Genomic DNA, 20,738 nt, shown 5'->3' with positions numbered 1-20,738 from the left:
TTTGATTTTTTAAGCGCTGGGCTTGATTGGTGTATGAACTTTTTTCTTTCTTGAATTCTGCTATTTATAAGCGAGGTTGCACTCCAGCCGAACCAAAGAAATCAACTGCCAATTCTGAGATGCGCCAAATGTCCCACGTTGCCCATGTACAGTACAGCGGTTTGAAGCAGTTTGAGATCATGGGTTAATGTTTTCCCATGAGCTGCCATGTGTCCCAAAATTCCCATGAAGTCAGGCCTTTTTCCCAGCAACTTTAGATAGCAGTTGAAGGGAAAACCAACTGAATGTGGTTTGCCATTTTTCTTTTTGAATTAAACTAATCACCCACTGAATGTGGTTTGCCATTTTTCTTTTTGAATTAAACTAATCACCCTTGTATCAATAACTGTCTCCATTTTTGGATGAATATGGCCGACAGTTAATCTCTAGTTTTTCCATGTGTGCACATCTCCGAATAAATCCACCTCTAAGGAAAATTATTCGGTGTAACCTGCTTTACTTGGAATTTAATTAATTGGGTCTTGCTCCAAACCACAAAATTAATGTGGCCCATTAATTTTAAGTCCAAGAAACTCATAAATATTGGCCCAATTTAATCAAATTTCAATTAAACGGCCCTCCAGCGCTAGCCCAAGATTTAGTGCCAAAAACAAGTGTAAACAGTTTGATGGAGAGATTATTTAGTGCCACCACGTGGTGGCCCTTCACCACCTCACATTGATGTTGGTCCATGCACTCGAACAATTTTTCCGATCTGTAGCCACATGATACAACAGTACCTGCAATCTGGGCTTCCATGCGTGGATAATTCAAAGTCAACTCAGGTTGGCCCGTCTTAGAGTTTGTTTTCTCATAAGGTTTTAAGTTGAAATCTCTCGGGTATTATCAATTTATTTCGGGACAGTTTTGCTTCGGCTTTTATTAAACTCCCCGAAATTGAATGGTGGAATTGGAATATAAGATTAGTTGAAGTGTGCGTAAACTAGCCCGGCACCTAAGTTAAAAAAAAAAGAAAATTATTGGGCATGGTCTAAAGGAATTTGATGCCTTTCAACCAATTGAAAGGTCCAATCGAAAATAGAGTATATTGGAGAGGTTGACGGTTCCACTATCTCAAAGTTATGGGTCCTATAATGCATCCCATATCACAGTGGAGGTAGAATGTGGTAAATGAGGCTGAGGTCCACTTTAAATAGTAATTAATATTATGAATTTTTATTGGTCAATAGAATGTTTCTCATCTTTCAAAATTATAAAACTAGAGGAATTTATTGCTTTCATGTGTCGCTATCGCGACTATTTTCACAAAAAGTATGTGTTAATCTCTTAAGCTAATAAATACAGAGCATATAAACATTGTGAAAGCTGAAAGCCTCGGCTTATGAAAAAGATGGGGAACAAGAAGGAGCAAGAGTAGAATTAGGCGTACCGCTTGACCACCTATATATGTTGCGCCAGGAGTTTTGGAACGCAGCGGCGGTGTACTCTGTTGGAAGGTAAATGATGAGAGTTTTGACAACCATTTTAGGGCTCCATTGGAGCATGTTTAGAAGCCCAGTCATCTGCAAACCCAATTATCTGCTTGCTATACCAACATAAGGAAGTAATTTCCCGCTAGTAAAGGTAGGAGTACAATACAATACATTAAACTAGGTCTGTCAATGGATCGAATCCAAAAAAATCCAGGAGACTTAGTAAATAAATAAACCCTCTCACAATTGCATTCTTTAAGCCACGCTAACTCATCACCACCACCACCACACTAGTCACCATACTCCGGCAACTCACCTTCGGTTGACGATGAACTCAAGTAACTCGAACCCTGATAGCCTCAATTTCGAGTATCACCTCCAGCAAGCCTAAAAAAATGTAGACAGTCATCTCCACCATGCCTCAAACTCCGGCAACCTATCCCGACAATTTCCAAGTTTCTCCAAAAATTAATCCAGTGACCATTATTTTTTCCTCGTGAAATTCTGGGATCAACTACCTAAGGCCCCGTTCCGCTAAGGTTCTTATTTTTTACTAAGTACTTATTTTTCACTTTACGAGACAGGTCATTCTCTCACAATACATCACATTTAATTTTGAAAAAAGTACTTAATACTTATTTCCCTTGTACTTTTCGGCTGACAATACGTTATTTTAAATTTTATTTCAGCAAACTAGTAGTAATATATTGGAAAGAGCTCCGTTCACCATTAATCCTATGGTGTCTTCTTTCATAGATCCCCAACAAGTTTAAACTTTAAACTACTTAACCTGCATAATATATCGAACACGTTCATATACATATTAGCCCTACATTTTATTAATAATACTAAGTTTATTCGTGGCTTTAAAATTGGAGTAATTATTGTGTTCTGCTTTTAGTCCTTGGTGTGCTACAAAACAGCCATGAAAACCCCCCGTTTACACCATATTTCACCGCATGTCGATGATCGACCGAAATGTGACAATTACGAGAATGCTTCGTATTTTATTATTATTAAGTATTCGTATTAATATTAGAACTAGTATTAGTATTTCTTTTATTATTGTTATTCGCATGTAGGACACTTGGCTTGCTCCTACACATGTGGAAGTTAAAACGATACTTGTCATGCTCCTACACATTTGAAGGGAAGTGGGAAGTTATTTTGACAAGTGGAAGCAAAGGATTGAATGAGGACTAGTGGAGAAGTTAGGAAGTTATTTCCTACGTTTGTTGTTTTCTATAAATAGTCTTTTATGATTTCATTGTAATCTCTCTCCAACAAATCAAAGTCTATCTTTATTTGTCTTAATTTTTGGCACTACTAACCCATTCGGGTTATAATTAGGAGTAGGAGTAGAATTTCATATTCTAAGCTTAACTTAGGATCTTCGATGTATCGCTCACAGCGATAGATCAATCGTTGAAGATTAATAGAAGTCTCTTCCTTTTGTCTTCAATTTCGTTCTTAATCTCACATTTGACTCGACTGTCATTTCTCTTCCGATGAAGTCCTGAAATACGGTATGAAACCACGGATCCGTCTTGTGGAGACGTAGCTGCATTCGCCCTTATTTTTGTTGTTGGCATTTTTTCCCGAAATCTCTGTCTATTTCGATCGAGAAAAAAATTTATAAACAATTTTGGCGCTAGAAGGAGGACAATCATTACTAAATCCGAAGTAATGGCAAAGATCAACTGTAAAAATGAAATGCGTGTAAGGCTTGAACATTTTGCGGAAATGAAATAACGGCCATTTGTTGGCCAACTTTAGGATCATTCTGGAAATTAAAAGAAAAAAAAAATCGACAGAATGAGAAGCCAGTGTAATGTGAAACGAAAGCCTCACAAGGCTTCAACAATTTACTCATGCAAAAGCAGCCATTCATTGGCTTTGTTAAAAGAAAGCCTTGCATGAGAAATCGTCAGAGATTCCAGCCAAATGGCCATGAGTTTGAGCCATACAGTGGTCATGAATTAGAGCCATACAATGGCACATGGAGGTCTGAATATTCACTTTTGTTCAAAATAAGTGCTTATAAATTATTCCATTAATGGAACAGCCTGTGAATGTTTGGCTTTTGATGTAGAAATTTTTCGGACAGAAAGTGTGTTGCCATAAATAGATGGAAAAGGCTATCTTAAAGGCCTTGCACACGGAAAGCTTGAACAATTTATTTGTTCAAAACAAGCCATTTGATTGTTCGAAAATTGGATGAATTTATGTGTTTGGCCTTCGATAGAGAACATATCCATGGTTGAGTTCTGTTGGCCTTCAAATTATGGCCTTAATCAAATGTGGAATAAAAACATTCCCACTCTTAGTGGAAGGCCAGAACGGTGTTGGTTCAGATTATCCCTCATTTGAATGAGCAAAGGCCAAATATGCGTAGTGGCCATTTCTGATCATTCTTTGAAAGGGATAAGTTATTGTTGTAGCCAAATTTCTTTGTGGCTAAATTATAGAATGAGAAATATCCTCTTTTCGATGATGAATTTGGGGGGCAAAAATTCATCTTTGGAAGAGCCAATTATAAAACTTAAGTGGCTCAAAAGTTTACATATACCATTCGGTATGAAAGCCTTGTATGGAAGGCTTGAAGAGTCTATTTGTTCAACATATGCTATTCGGTGAAAGATTTTACTGTAAATTTGACGAATGGATTAGTGGTGGCCAATGGTCTTCAGTCGATCGATTGAAGGGGCTGTTGTTCAAGGTTGCTAATGCTGACAACGATGCCCATTATGCTTAGTAAAAGAAAATGATGCCTTTACATAATAGGAATCACATGGGGGCACATCCGGCCTTTGTTTTGTTAAGTGGGCACACTAATCGACTGAGATAATCGAGTGATCGTGATGGTGTATTTGCCAAGTAATGCTGGTGAAACTGTTCATTTGCTCGACAGTCAAAGGTTTTTGTATTTGCCAAGTGTCCTTATTGGATTTCCAGAGCCATTTGTGTGGTTTTGGTTGAAGGCTAATAAGGTCAATGGTTCCCGTCGATATTGGGATGTTTCTATCGATAATAAGCGAAGTTCCTGTCAATTCTGCACTTGTGCTTATGTCGATAATGGACGAGGCTTTGCAGGCAATTATTGGCCCTTGATTAGAAACTTTAATCATGTTTATGGGCCAAAAGAACCCTTTGAAAAATATGTGAAAATCGTTAATTGCCCAGTATTATTTGGTTTTGCCAAATGAACTTGGGGGCCAAAATTCATTAAGGGGCTCGAAAATTTGAAACTCAAACAAGTCGAATCATGAAAATAGTCATTCGACTAGAGTTTTTCAATTTAGACCATAGATTGTCGACGTAAGAAATGATCCTTCCACTCCTCTATACTGGTTAAGAAGATGTAATGGTGAAAACTTAACCATGGAGAATGTTTTCAGCCAAACATGGCTATAAATACTCTGTGTATTGATTTCTGTCAATCAATACACATTTTGGAAGGGAATGGAAAATTAGTTTTGATGAAGTGGCTAATAAATGTTGGTATAGTGCTGTCATATTTTGATCGACGGACTATGTTTCCATGTTTCCTGATTCCTTTCATTAAGGATTCAGTTAAAAGGAAAAATTTCGACAGAGGCAATCTGTTAAGCCATACCATGTGATTTTCGACAGTGGATTTTAATTAAGCCTTCAAGGCTTTGTTGTACCAGACTATCATTTTGGATGCAACATGTCGATCTTCGACGTAAAGGATGTTCATGTCATTACTATTGGAGGTTGAGCTCCATTGGCCTCCAAATCCAAAAGAAATAATTGCTTTTGGCCCTTACTCTTGTTTCGACTTTGTTTTCTGAAATCTCGGATGAATTCGATAGAGGGAATGTTTGTCATTTGCTATGCGCGTATTTTGGCCTTTTCTTTATCGAAAGAATCTCAACTCCCATAATTTGATTAAGGAAATGTTTGTCGTATTGCTGCACGCATGGGTTTGGCCATTTCTTTATCAAATGTTGGGGGAGAAATTAAGTAAACAAATGCTTGTGCTTGATTAAGGCTCATGGCATAAATCCTTTCATCGATAGGCCATTCTTAGAGTTTTGATCGATCGGCCTTTTTTTTTGATAGACCATATTTCCTTGTTTCCTGTTTTTCTTCAGTGGGAATTATAGTTGAAGGAAACTAATTTTTTCAACAGATGCAATACTATTCCATAATTCGACAGAGGGAATATTGCATCTAATAAGCCAACACACGGCTTTCGACAGTGGTTTTCAAGCCTTATAGGCTTTATTGTACCTGTCGAAAAGTGAAAAGGTTGGTGTAAAATTTATCTAAAACTCTTCGAGAGTTGGGGGGCATAAATGTTTACACCGTAAAAAGTTATCACCCTTCGATATCGACAGAGGGGTGATTTAAAACTAGTTAAATTATTCACTTGGGTTACGTTAGCCCTTCACCCAAATGAATAAGGGGGGCATTATTTACACCAGATTTCACTGCCTGTAGATGATCGACCGAAAGGTGACAATTATGAGAATGCTTCATATTTTATTATTATTAAGTATTCGTATTAATATTAGAACTAGTATTAGTATTTTTTTTATTATTGTTATTTGCATGTAGGACACTTGGCTTGCTTCTACACATGTGAAAGTTAAAACAACACTTGTCATGCTCTTACACATTTGAAGGGAAGTGGGAAGTTATTTTGACAAGTGGAAGCAAAGGATTGAATGAAGACTAGTGGAGAAGTTAGAAAGTTATTTGCTACATTTGTTGTTTTCTATAAATAGTCTTTTATGAGTTCATTGTAATCTCTCTCCAACAAATTAAAGTCTATCTTTATTTGTCTTAATTTTTGGCACTACTAACCCATTCGGGTTATAATTAGGAGTAGGAGTAGAATTTCATATTCTGAGCTTAACCTAGGATCTTCGATATGTCGCTCACGACGATAGATCAATCGTTGAAGATTAATGGAAGTCTCTTTCATTTGTCTTCAATTTCGTTCTTAATATCACATTTGACTCGATTGTCATTTCTCTTCCGGTGAAGTCCTGAAATACGGCATGGAACCACGGATCTGTCTTGTGGAGACGTAGCCGCATTCGCCCTTATTTTTGTTGTTGGCATTTTTTTTCCGAAATCTCTGTCGATTTCAATCGAGGAAAATTTGTAAACATCCCCCCTCTCTCTTCTCTCCCAAAAATACAATAACTTAGAACCCTTGGCATTGTAACATAAGACTGATCATGATCTTGCTTAACAATTCAAGCTGTTCATTTTGAAAGCTTCGATATGCTTATCACTTATGGCTAAAAATCAACTTGATGCAACATCAGTATCGAGCTGAACAAAGAATAATTGCCAAATGTGAAATAGACAGTCAGTGTCTAACTGTCGATTTCTCTTACGATCAATATGATCCGATCAAGCAAATTTTTGCCATGAATAATACACACATTTAGACTTATAAAATGAACGGTTTAAATTGTCAAGTGAGCTCGTGTTAAATCTCATTTCGGATTAACATGAATATCACATGAGGCGATGTTACATGATACGATCACGATTCTTTTTTATTTTATTTTTTTCTCCACTTCCAATATGTACCCTTTTACCATAGTTGGATGCCATGATTCACCCATGGAAAACAAAATGTTCACTAATAATAAAATACATAAAGCCATTCGGTCGGATCACACTAAAATAAAGTGCCAGCTCCATTAAGACAACTTTGTTTATTGTAACCTCTCGTTGAACACAAAATTAGCATGATGAATTGACTCTCCATAGCAAATCCCATCTCTTATTAATGCCTTAAAAAAAGAACTAGAATAATCTGCTATAATGCGCTGCGATGCGGCTTACCGCAACATGCAATTAAAATTTGGCAAATTTGTGGCCATTTTTAGGCACTTGACAAGTACTTCTGATTCTTGTTCCCCGGTGCAAATTGCCAACCAATGTCCATTAAGGAATTCCTATCACATCCTTCCAAAGTGGGGTCATTCTTTCCACCTTGCATTTTGCTGTTGTGCGCTCATTATTCGGGTGCTTCTCTTATAGCCTGATGTTCGGGCCTGTTTGCACGCACCTCGATTAATTGTCCCAAGGTTTGAAAGATATGGCCTCTGTGAAACTTGAACATACGACCTCATGGAAGACAAACACTTATTGCTTTTCTCATTCCCGATTGGCCAAGCCCTTGCGGTTAGGTGCTTGTTAGCACCCTCCAATGGGAAATTTCTGCAAAAGCAATGGCGAAAGCTATTTAGAAGGATTTGACATGGCATATTGCTCAATACCAAGCTTGCAAATTAATGGAAAAAAACCCAATACTTAAAATAAGGGAGTGGGCATCTTTGCTTTGCACTTCATCATTGAGAAACCCTATCCACCAAAGATTCCAATCTATGGACTCAACAGTCAACAACCCTAGGTGTCACTATGGTTTATCTACAAGCTTGCTTGGAGTCAAGTCTCTGTCTTTTCACGCCGATCAAAACAAAAGTCTGTGCCTTCTCTTTACCGAAAGTAAAACTAAAAGCTAGGAAAGAAGTTCTATGAAAACCAAAACTATTTAGGAAAAGAGATGAAAAGAAAAGAAAAAGCTAATTCAAACAAGGCAACAATAAGGTAAAAGCGAGTAGAAAGGGAAAAAGTTACATCCAAATCAGGCCAAAGTACTTCTGTAAGAGCATGTTTGAATGACCAGATTAGATATGATTGAATTTGGACTAAAAAATTCGTGAAGGCGTGAAGACGGAATTTTAGCATTTCAATACAAAATTGGTGGTGGAAATCCAACCCTTTGGGTGATGTATGACTATCAGTTATGTGGGATTACTCATGACACGGATCAAACGAAGAGAATGTCAGAATGAACATTAAAAGGAAGTAATAGTGGACATCTGAGTTATAAAAAGAGAGAGGAAGCAACAGTAAACCAAATGAAATTGGATTTGAGCAAATATTGAGAGCCGATGGGGGATAAAAATCAAGAGAACATTGTTTATATTGACATCACTCAATGAGGGTCCCACTAGATAATCTCCAACACATAACAACAAAAATCATCACATTTTTGTATTCTTTGATTCCTGCTATCTTTTATAATGGTCCATCCCATTGCATTTGTAAACATACAATAAGGACTTCAAAAATAAATATTTAGAATATAGTCCCAGATTATCCAATTCCATCCACTCAGGGTTCCTGCTAGGCTACCTGCCATTTACAATAAATATTGCAGAAGAACATCACAACCTAGTTCCGTACAGGTTGTACTGTACAGGGCCGAGTGCCACTAAACAATTTGGTCCCAAATAGGCCATATATTGAGTGGACATATATATAAATACTTTCATAAGCATATTTCCATTAAGTCATCACCTTGGTTTTGATTGAACAAAATCGATGGCTTGGTAATATGGGGCACTTACCCCATTATTGAAGTTGATAAATTACAATCTACCTTTTTCTCATACTTAGTATTCGATCCATTATCCATTGGACCGATAAAGTTAGGGACCAATCCTACCATCAACTAGTGGGGACCCAATTAATACCACGGGAATCAATAGAACTATGGTGGGAGGCGAATGCCGTACCAAAATGCTTCCTGAGGCCCTTGGTTGCCAGCCTAAGTGAGTACCACTGAGCCAACGCCACGGCGTCCCAATTTGTCTTCCTATTTCCTCTACTAGACAAATGTGTAAGTAGGAACACCACCTAGTGTGTGTGGTTGGTTTCTTACTCTCCCTCTTAAGGAAGAGGTCCTGAGTTTGAGTCCTCATGATGGAGATGTTCGACTCCTGTCGTACTCCCTCCGTCTTAGTTTGTTTGTCTAATTTTGACATACGTGTCTTCTAAAAAATTGTCCATATCTCACAATCTATAATGTTTTACATAATTTCGAAAACATCATATTTTAGATCTAATTAAGATATATTAATTAAGATATATCAAATAAGATCCATATTGCATATAAAAAATATTATAAATTAAAACATATAGACAATTTTGTAAGAGGTTCCAAATAGTGAAAATGGGCAAACAAATCGGGACGGAGGAAGTAACTACTAACAACTAACCCCTAACATCCTATTATTTGGCAAAAAAACCAAATTTGTAAGCGGTTGTCTCTCACATGTGTCAAAACCTCTAACAATGCCCAAGAGCATGCATCCACATAAAGTACGGGTTTGCCTCACTGTTGTGAAGAAAAGTGCGCATGTCTCCAAGGCCTAGCTGTTTTATATCGAAGCATTACCCAGGAAAGAAGAAGGAACTAAAATCACTATGATGACAGATGCATGGTTGTTGGAGGAACTAATAAGCAGAAAACATAAAGAATTGGACTAGTAGTGCTGCATGGGCCCTTGGCCGTGTCATGCATGCAACACAAATTTTTATTTTTAAAACTGAGGAACAACCCTCTAGCTAAGTCACTAAATGGACCCACCTGCACAACCCAAAACCTCCGGAGGAGCTAGCGCGGCCACACCAGTCACGACCTCCCACTTACTACAAGATACTCATCCTGTGGAAAAATCAAACCCCAGACCTTGAGGAATGCTCCCAAAGCCTGGGCATCTACCCGAATCACTGGGCCGGCAACCCCTGGGTGTGTGCAACATATTATTGTTACATATACACAGATTAAAATACATAGAATGTTAAGGTAATATTAAGTGTTAGTAAACGTGAACTTAGCCAAGAAAAAGAAAGAAAGAAAGTTCCATAAAGCAGATGACTACATTGGGGTGAGGCCTTTAATTTGGAGCTCAAAAGAGGCAATCACAAGGGAACAATTCTTGGAGTAGCATGCAGTCTCAAAAAAGAAAGGGAAAGAAAATCGTGATCGTATCGAGAGGTTCTGATCAATGAGAGAATTGCAGCGATTAGGTTCGGATGCAGTTTATTCAGACATACTATCCGTATAAAGGCTTCAAAACTGATGTTATTCTCTACAATGGTTGGTGGGGTATAAACGTAAAGCTTCTTTTTGCAAAGATATGCCCTCTCTCTCTCTCTCTCTCTCTCTCTCAACACAAGACTGCAAGAACCTCCTTTTTTTTCATCATCACTACTATTACTGCTGCACTGCACCCAATGATCCCCTCAATCATGCAATTTATAAACTTCTTCGCTCCATCACCTCCTCTGCATCAACCAACATATCTCTCTCTCTCTCTCTCTCTCCATATTAAAAAACCCCCTCTCATTCTATATCTCTGAGTCTCCCATGGCTTTTTATTACACAGTCTTTCTTATTCTGTTACTACTTGTTCCACTCAACCATTCTCAATCCACGGTAACTAACCAGTCTAAGTTCTTCACTCTAATGAAGAACTCTCTCACAGGAAACCTGTTGTCTAATTGGGATGTCAAAAAGGAAAAACCTTTCTGCAACTACACCGGAATCAGCTGCGACGAAAACGGGTACGTTGTGCAAGTTGACATCTCCGGTTGGTCACTATCCGGTCACTTCCCTGAAAACGTGTGCTCTCACTTTCCTGAGCTACGAATTCTTCGCCTTGACCATAACTACCTCCACGGCGAATTTCCTGACAGTATCAGAAACTGCTCTCTCTTAGAAGAACTCAACATGAGCTTCACATACCTCACCGGAACACTCCCAGACTTTTCCCCCATGACATCTCTCAAAGTACTTGACCTCTCATACAATTTATTTACTGGTGATTTCCCTATTTCCATCACCAACCTCACCAATCTTGAGGTTTTGAATTTCAATGAAAATGGCGGTTTCAACTTATGGAAACTACCGGAGAGTTTTTCCAGGCTCTCAAAGCTCAAGTCCATGGTCTTGACAACGTGCATGGTGAGTGGTTTTATTCCGGCGTCACTAGGAAACATGACATCCGTCATTGATTTAGAACTGAGCGGAAATTTCCTAGTGGGCCAGATTCCAGCAGAGATTGGGATGCTTAAACACTTGCAGGAATTGGAGCTTTACTACAACCAACTTGAGGGCGAAATACCAGAGGAGCTTGGAAACCTCACAGAGCTCATAGACTTGGACATGTCCGTGAACAAGTTAAGTGGGAAAATCCCCGAATCCATTTGCCGACTTCCAAAGCTCCAAGTCTTGCAGCTTTACAACAACAGCCTCACCGGAGAAATCCCGGACGCGATTGCCAAGTCAACAACCTTGACCACTTTGTCACTCTATGACAATATGTTGACAGGGGAAGTTCCAAGAGGTCTAGGAGGATCATCTCCCATGATTCTTTTGGAGTTGTCAGAGAATCGACTTTCAGGGGAATTACCCACGGAGGCTTGCAGTGGAGGTAAATTGCAATACTTTCTTGTTCTAGAAAATAACTTTTCTGGGCAAGTGCCCGAAAGTTATTCAACTTGTGAGTCTCTTCTTCGGTTTCGAGTTAGCGATAACCGTTTGGAGGGGTCAATACCCGAAGGGCTTCTTGCTCTCCCCCATGTTTCAATCATCGATTTTGGGTACAACCAATTGAACGGCTCAATTCCCAAGACAATCAGAAATGCTAAAAACTTGTCAGAATTGTTCATACAGAGTAACAAGATATCAGGTGTTCTGCCTCTGGAAATCTCTCAAGCTGCCAACCTGGTGAAGATTGACCTCAGCAACAATCTCATGTCTGGTCCTCTACCATCTGAAATTGGTAAACTGAGGAAGCTGAATTTGTTGATGTTGCAAGGTAACAAGTTTAACTCTTCCATCCCAGATTCATTTTCTTCACTAAAGTCTCTAAATGTCCTTGATCTCTCCAATAACCGCTTGGTCGGACATATCCCAGAGAATCTCTGTGAATTGCTACCAAACTCAATGAACTTTTCTGAAAATCTACTTTCTGGTTCTATTCCTCTCTTATTTATAAAAGGAGGGTTAGTAGAAAGTTTTTTAGGCAACCCAGGTCTATGTGTTCCAGCTTACCTCAATTCATCAGATACAAGTTTTGCTATATGTTCAGAGTCTCATAATCGAAAGAAAGTAAACTGTATCTGGGTGATAGGGATTTCAGTGGGAATCGTTGTAGTTGGAAGTATTTTATTTCTAAAGCGTTGGTTTAGCAAAGGAACTTCCATGATGGAAAATGATGAGACCAGGTCGTCTTCATTTTTCTCATACGATGTGAAAAGCTTCCACAGGATAAGTTTCGATCACCGTGAAATCATTGAAGCCATGATTGATAAGAACATAGTAGGCCATGGGGGGTCTGGGGTGGTATACAGAATTGATTTGAGCAATGGGGAAGTCATTGCTGTGAAGAAACTGTGGAGTCACAAAACAAAAGATTCTACTTTAGAGGATCAATTTGATTTGAACAAGGAGTTGAAAACAGAAGTTGATACTCTGGGAAGCATAAGGCACAAGAATATTGTGAAGCTGTACTGCTACTTCTCAAGTTTGGATTGCAGCTTGTTGGTTTATGAGTACATGCCCAACGGCAACCTTTGGGATGCACTTCATAAGGGAAAACTTCTTTTGGATTGGTCCACCCGTCACCGGATTGCGCTAGGAATTGCTCAGGGCCTGGCCTATCTCCACCATGATCTGAAGCCATCTATCATTCACAGAGACATCAAGTCAACCAACATTCTACTGGATATCAATTACCACCCCAAGGTTGCAGACTTTGGCATAGCCAAAGTTTTGCAAGCAAGAGGAGGAGAAGATTCCACCACTACCGTAATTGCAGGGACTTATGGCTACTTGGCTCCGGGTAATATTGTGTTTTGGCTCTTAAGTAATTCATGTTAGACCACATATTTATGCAGATATTAATTGATGACACTAGGATTGGAAATAGTTAAGTTTCAACTGTATTAGTATTGCATACTCCCTCTATCTCACATACTTGGTTTTTTTTTTTTTTTTTTCTAGTCGTCTTTAATTCAATCCATATAAAAATATATTCATGTGTAACAAAATTTGAAATTTTTTCCACAGATTAAAAGATCTCCATTAGTCGATTTGTTCTCGTAGACAAAGTTTACTAAATTTTCTAAAAGAGAGTAAAATAAGAACATATAGACAGCTTGTCAAGATGTTTGGAATAGCGAAAAGGACCTAAAACATGGGATGACGGTAGTCATTATTTGATTTATGCTATAGAATATAATTTCTGTAGTATGTTCATCAGCCTAACAATTCCTCATTTTCATTCATGCTTATAACAGAATATGCACACTCTTCTAAAGCAACACCCAAGTGTGATGTCTACAGTTTTGGAGTAGTATTGATGGAACTAGTAACCGGAAGGAAGCCAGTGGAGGCAGATTATGGAGAGAGCAAGAATATCATATACTGGGTTTCGACCAAAGTGGAGACCAAGGAAGGCGCCATGGAGGTTTTAGACAAAAGATTATCCGGGTTGTTCAAGGATGAGATGATTGAGGTACTCAAGATTGCTATTCGCTGTACATACAAGACACCTGCCAATCGCCCAACTATGAATGAGGTCGTTCAGTCGCTCATTGAGGCAGACCCATGTAGATTAGACTGTTGCAAGTCATCCGGTAAGGCCAAAGAAACAGCAAGTGTCACTAAGACAAAGAACCAGTATGATATATGATTGCAACAGGGTTTTGGTGGGTGGAGGTTTAAAGTGGAGTCTTATTACTATAGAACACGACAAGCACTCTAACCAGTGAGAGACTAAACTATACTACATATGTTTTTCTTTTCTGAAGTGGTAAATAGATTTTCCTTGAGGCTTTTTTTGTTTTTCTTTTTGTCGCCTTGGCATAATGTAAAGTAATTTAGGAAATAAATTCCAATAATAAAGATAACTGTGGTATAGAAAGGCATGGCATCTATATTTTTCATTGACACATGACAAAGTAATTACCCAGCTTTTCAGAATTTTGTTTTTTCCTATCCTTATGGATGCTCTTTATTTTACGAGTGCAATCCAAAAAAAAGGAGGCATCAAGAAAAGGCAGTGATATAGGTGAGGGTGAAGGGTGTGATTCCCATGTCACTTGCTTTTGATCTGAGTGGCTTCTTGATTCTACATTAAAAATTTGAGAATGATTTGTTTGTGGAGGACCCTATTCAGCTTAGCTATCCACTGCAAAGAACAAAACAAAAAATAAAAAAAGAGAGGAAAAAAGATGAAATAGGCTCTCAGTGATTGATTAGTAGCATCTTTGTGTCCATTTTAGCTAGGGACAATGGAGATGGCATAAGCCTTTTATCTTTTCCTTTTCCCTGTTCCTTCTTTTCCTATCCAAGTTTTATTGGCTTGTTGGGATAAGGGTGTAAAAAGCATGAAAAAAACCTCAGCTGATTAGGTCAAGTTATCTTTCGCTTCCTTGACTTTGATATCAAAGTTCTTCTTTCCCCTTATTTTGTCCTAAGGCTTGTCTTGGGCCAAAAAAGCCAACTCTTTTCTTCCTTTGTTTGATGCTTTCCTATCTCCAGCTTCTTTTCTGGAACTATCATTGAAGCCTTTTTCTCATGTAATACTTGATAGGCCTCCTTCCCATCTATCTTGACCGGGAAGAGGGACGAGGATCTTGCGTTAGTCCTTCCCACCCTTCTCTATTTTGAGAGATCCCTCATATTGAGGATTCTAGGCTTCCCAGACTCGTAAGAGAAGGCTAGGAACAAGAAGAGGGTCAGTAGTCTCTGCCTTATCCATGTAAGGAAGTTCAACTCCTGCACTACCAGGGAAAGAGAGAACTTCACGATCCACAACTTGATTGGTTTCTTTTGTGCAGGTTGTAAAATAAATGATTAAACACCTACCCTAACAAAAAAAAATGCCTAGAGCAACCACAAGATAGGTATTAAAATAGTTTCGAACCGATATAATATCTTCTAAAACTAGTAGGCATTGCAAATCAAGATAGAACGGTATTCGGGGACGGGATAAAAAAAGAACAACATGTAACACATGTTATCATCACTGTATGCAAGGATGAGAGCATGCATTTGCACGTGTGAGTTTCAACTTTGCAAGTGGTGGGCTAGCTAGAAAGAATAAGATTCATGGAGACAAATGCTCTTCTTTTGGGCATGGTGGAGAGTCCATAAACAAAAGGTGAGAAGCTAGTTATATTCTTCATCAACTGAAAAAGACAGACCAACAAAGAAAGCCTAGCTATAGGAAACAAGTACAAGCACAGCAATTCTCTAGACACGAGACTGGTATCCGTATCCCTACCTGTCATATGTACAATAACACAGAAAGGATCAATCTTTCAAAATGGCTTTCATTCTTTCCACCATTCTTTCAGTCAGTGCTTTCTTTCTCTCGACCAATGTTTCAGTGGAACAAGGGAGTATCTAATGATAGCTTTCACTGAATTACATAGCCCCAACAATATATTGGTTCTGTCCACTCTAATTTTTGCCCTTTTTTTCGAAATCGTGCTATTTTTTGGATGAAGAAGCATAGCACTTTCCTGCATAATTTTAAAGATTTTTTCCGCATTAATTGAAAGAACTAACCGAGATCTTTAATTGGTACAACGAAAGTTAGTACTAAAAGATAGGCACTAAAGTGCTTTATCTTTTTATAAAGAAGAGGTTAAAAAGTCATGCTCATGCACAAAAGTGTTTTAACTTTTTATTAGCACAATTTTCAAAAGGACCAAAACCATGGAACGGAGTATATCTTTGTATATCCTACATATGCACATACTATTGTTATCCCATAGAAGACGGCGATAAATTCTAAAACCAATTAGAGCATCTCCAACCAATCTCTATTTCTTATACTATCTTTTCTCCACTTTTTGTACTTTTTTTAGAGAATTTGAGAGTGACTCATCATCCCTTTTAGATATTAGATCTCCAAATATGGTGACCACACTTTCATTTTGGAAACAAAATCTCTACAAAATATAATGGATTCCTCCAAGATTCTTTCAAAAAGTACAAAAAGTGAAGAACAGCAAAGATAAGTAACAAAATCTTCCTTCAACATGTCATATCCATTCTTGAAGAAATAGAAATGGATTAATGATGCTATTGCAAACAGAAATGCATAAACACCGACACGAGTAAAGTTACTACTCCTAAAGAAGCAGTAGAATAGCATCACACTCGAAATGAAAAACCAGAAAGATGTACTAATAGAATTACTAATAATTCTGGGCCAAACGGTGACATTGGAACAACAAAATAAAGAAAGAAAGACAATGAGCGACAACAATCACTGACCCGGAAAGTAATTTCTGATGGTTCACAGTTCTTGTGACGTGATCCACGTTGAGGTGCTTTAACTCATTGAGGCATTTCCACAAACGCGTTGTGTGGGTCTTTAGACAAGACTAAAAGTATGTTTTGAACCAGAATCAGCACTGCGTGGTGACTGGCGTGTCAATATATTACTGGAAAGATGGCAATGAGCTTTGATCAAGCATTGGAGAATTGCTTGCGCTGTAAAAGTTTAGTTCAAAAATGGGCTGGGCAATCAAGTCCAAAAACAAAAATGCAACCCGAGGTGGATAGAAATCGTCAGATATCCGAGATGCAGGGATCTGGACATATCTGTACACTTTTATCTGCGTTTGTAGCATTGTTCGTCAAAATTGGGGCATCATCCAGCTCCTAAATTGCTCCTACTAATTATTTTTTACTAGTAGCAATAAAAATATGAAAACAAATCTAAACTATTGAAAATGCTAATCGACAGTTGCAATCACTTTAACTAAACAAGCCAGATCCTTTCAATAGTTTTGGTGTTATTTTGGCACCCATTTTTTTAGATACAGAGTATTAGCTTGAGCCATTTTTTAAACTTTGACGGTCTAAATGGTCTCATGAATGAACTTCACTATTACTGGCATAGTTGTCAATTCCGTACGCGAGGCTCAAATTTCGGATTTGCACCCGTGACGCGCACCTGGTTAATTGGTTTCCGAATCAATTTTTCCAAATTGCCTTCGGCCACGGCCCATTTTCCTAAGCGTGCGAGACCTCTTCTTGGGTCCTCATTCACAAGTCCACTAGTGTGCAAAGTCATTTAAGATGGAAAAGAATTTTGTAACTAGGCAATGCGGGACAAAAGACAAATACATAGGTGTTTTATGATGAATTGCATGGTATGAGAGATTTTTTTGAATTATAATTATATATAATTATTATATATATTGTAGTTGCGGTAAATTTGAAACGGTACCCGGTATTTAACCGGTACTGGTACGTACTGTTACAGTAGGAGAACCGGTACCCTGGCCGGTACGGTATTCAAAACATTGATTACTAGTCGAAATCTAAAATGTATAGAGTTTGTTTGTTTTTCTTTTAGAAAAAAAAAAAACTAATTAAAACGAAACATATATTTGTTGTATAAAGTGTTAAGTTAACTTGTCATATGTTCAAAAATCATGAAAACAGATATACGTTAAAAAAAAAAAAAAAAAACTTTTCATACGTTAAAAATACACGAAAACATCATGTCTTGTTAAAGATATTTTGTGGTTAAAGACCTTGAATTTGTGATAATTTTGGTATTCCAGTGGGATCAAACTAATATTCCATTTTTCCCATAATTTGAAGTAGTTAGAAAATATCATACTCCTCTGTTTTGTAGTCAAAATAAAAAATATACCTTCATTCATAAATTTGTGAAATTTTGTCGTACAATTCATATCAGTTTTATCTTTTTTGTGTGCTTGTTTTATGAACTTTGCTATTCACACAAATGAAGTGAGAACAGATCATCCACAGATTTTTTTGCGGAGCTCATTTCGGGTCCCGCAAAAATAATCCAAACTGCTCAATTTTCTTAAAATGTTGTTTTAGGGATCCTTGTAAATAATCATCTCAATTGGATATCGGTAAGGGTCTTTTCAAAATTCGTAGGATGAATCAGTCAGTTTCACTCTACGAATTTTGAAAAAGCCCTTATCGATATCTAATTGAGATAATATTTTATAGGAATCCCAAAAAATATATATCTTAAAAAAATTAAGCAGTTCGGATCATCTTTGTGGGGTCCAAAATAGCCCCGTAAAAAATCTGCGGATGATCTGTCCCAATAATTTTTACAGGAATCTCCAAAAAAATACAGTACTAGTTGTTTTTTAGTTCTCTTTCATGATTTTGTTGGATTCATTGGCATGTGGGAGTGTTCTCAACAAGTGAGAGAACCCTCTCCTAGTCGTAGGTCCAAAACCCAAAAGTTCTTTGTATTGGGAAATTTTGAATTGGGATGGACTTATAAAGCCCAGTATTAAAAATAACAAACAGACTAGAATTTTTGCGCTGTTGAGAACAACTAGCCTAAAGGCCCAAAACATATATACAATTCTCAGACTCAGATATGAACCTTCTCTAAGTTATGTACATGCCCCGGCCCCTCCACCATCACACCGACGTGTAGTGCTGAGGAGGCTTGAGACACCACGTCGCGGTGCCGTTAAAGGCAGTGATTGATCTCTCCTTCTGGAAGGTGCGGAATTGGCGTCTTTTGTGTTAATTTCTAAAAAAAAAACTTAACGGACTTTGCCAAGTCCATCCATTGCTATTAATGTACCAACACTATGGTTTGGTAATTTTATTTGCAAATTTAAAGCACTCCCATTGTCATTTTTTGACATCAAAAAATATCCATGACATCTTTGGTGCCCCATATTTACTGCGTGGGATCAACGCGTATTGAAAGATTTTCGAATCTGTGCATATATGCACGTTTCTAGTGTGTTTCTCTTTGAGTGCATCCAAAGCCTTTCACTTGGATGAGTTTATCTTTTTACCGATGTAGGTTATAATAAGTAAAAAAAAAAAAACTTTTTTGGTTCTTTAAATTTTCTTATTTTGTTTTCATGAATTATTTTTTTTTATCCTTCATTCAAAATCGTTTTAGTATTTCTATTCATTCTAAGATAGAAAAGTCATGAAAGTACAAAAAGATACGTGGGAATAATAAATTTGAATTCAGTAGGCTTTTCGGCACGTACGACATATTTTCTTTTACTTTTTCAACTCCATTATTTAATATTCTTAATTCACCAAATTATAAAGAATTTACAAATACTGTGATTAACCATGTTAATGTTTTACATGCAACTCAAAGAGGTGCGTTTACTATATATTTGGGTTCAATGATTCTATAGAAACATGGTAATGATGTCATATAGTAATATTATTCCACGGGGATTACTAATTTTATCATCATAAGTTTTTCTAATTTGATGAGCTCGCTTTCAGCCTCGAAAAACTTGGGACAATTCTCTCCGTCGTGGTCTTTGCATGCATAGCATTTAGACTCTCAAAATATATTACTCCTACAATTCAAGATCTAAAAAGTAAAGAAAACAATTTTAGCACTTTTACCATATCGTTTTGCAATTTTTTAATTGTCCATATTCATGAGAAAATTTTGAATTATTCATACTTTGTACTATACAATTCATTATATTTAAAAAATACAAGATAATTTTGCATAAATAATGACAAGCAAAAGTACAGTGGAAGAATAGGAGGGAAGTGTGGTGCGGACGAAATCATTCAAATCGGAATCTATTATAGGTCCACAAGCCCATAGGTGGAGGCCATGGCCGACCATCTATGTCTACCATAAATTTCATTCAACATATACCAACGTCACCTGCATCAAATAATGTTGAGTGTAAAATATGTGCGGGAGCACAAGCGAAATCAAAAATCGGGAGTATAAGCGTGAAAAACGTTTTTTACAAATATCGTAAGTTACTAAAATTAGTGAATGTAAAAATTAGGAGTGAGAACACAGGACAAAAATAGAGAATAAAAAACTGGCTTGGTGACATTTGGGACTGCAACAAAAATCCATTGAATTGCTAAATTGGTCCATCCGTAGGTTTTAGTCAAGAACCATGGATTAATAGTCAGACACATAGTCAAAAATTAAAAAACCGTGAGATATAATTTGGTTCACGAATTTTTGCCATAGAACCATGGATTAGCCAAACCGTTCACACGCGCGGGGTATTCCATTTTGTTTCCGTCTTATCTTATTTGTAGTGCGGCCTATTATTGAAAATTTGAAAACCATAAAGTAACTATGAACCGAACCGTAAATATGTGAATTGGTTCGTTTTTCCTCGGTCCGGTCTGAGATTTTAATTTTTTGGAATCGTGAGCCTTACTTCTTGAATTTGTACGAAACCGAACCAAACCGGATCGCGTGTATTAAAAGATCAGAATTCTTTTCCAAGTTTGGCATTTGGGTAGAAGTACAAAATTTGAGTGCTCCCAGGAAAAGGAACAAGGAAAAAGTTGAAAATGGCCTTTCACCGGCCGACCCAAAAACCCAAATCCAAAATCCCCCACCTTCCCTAAAAGGCCTACAGGCTATCTCT

General features: G+C 37.5%; 1 protein-coding gene across 1 annotated transcript; it reads left to right on the top strand.

The window, feature by feature from the left end:
• The first annotated feature begins 10,557 nt into the window (after positions 1–10,557).
• On the top strand, positions 10,558–14,245 carry LOC131329568 (receptor protein-tyrosine kinase CEPR1). The gene is made up of 2 exons (XM_058362771.1): positions 10,558–13,162; positions 13,620–14,245. Exons 1-2 carry the CDS (start codon positions 10,684–10,686, stop codon positions 14,012–14,014), a joined length of 2,874 nt encoding a protein of 957 aa, XP_058218754.1. The 5' UTR covers positions 10,558–10,683; the 3' UTR covers positions 14,015–14,245.
• Positions 14,246–20,738: the final 6,493 nt, after the last annotated feature.

Source organism: Rhododendron vialii, chromosome 6a (assembly GCF_030253575.1).
Source record: "Rhododendron vialii isolate Sample 1 chromosome 6a, ASM3025357v1".
Taxonomy (NCBI): domain Eukaryota; kingdom Viridiplantae; phylum Streptophyta; class Magnoliopsida; order Ericales; family Ericaceae; genus Rhododendron; species Rhododendron vialii.
The sequence above is the reverse complement of the archived record's forward strand: the minus strand, read 5'-3'. Positions and strand labels throughout refer to the sequence as shown.

Excerpts from the sequence above, each read along its gene's own strand:
- LOC131329568 (XM_058362771.1), top strand. The coding sequence starts at position 10,684 with ATGGCTTTTTATTACACAGTCTTTCTTATTCTGTTACTACTTGTTCCA. Across the intron at positions 13,163-13,619 it reads TTATGGCTACTTGGCTCCGG|AATATGCACACTCTTCTAAA; the intron begins GTAATATTGTGT and ends TGCTTATAACAG.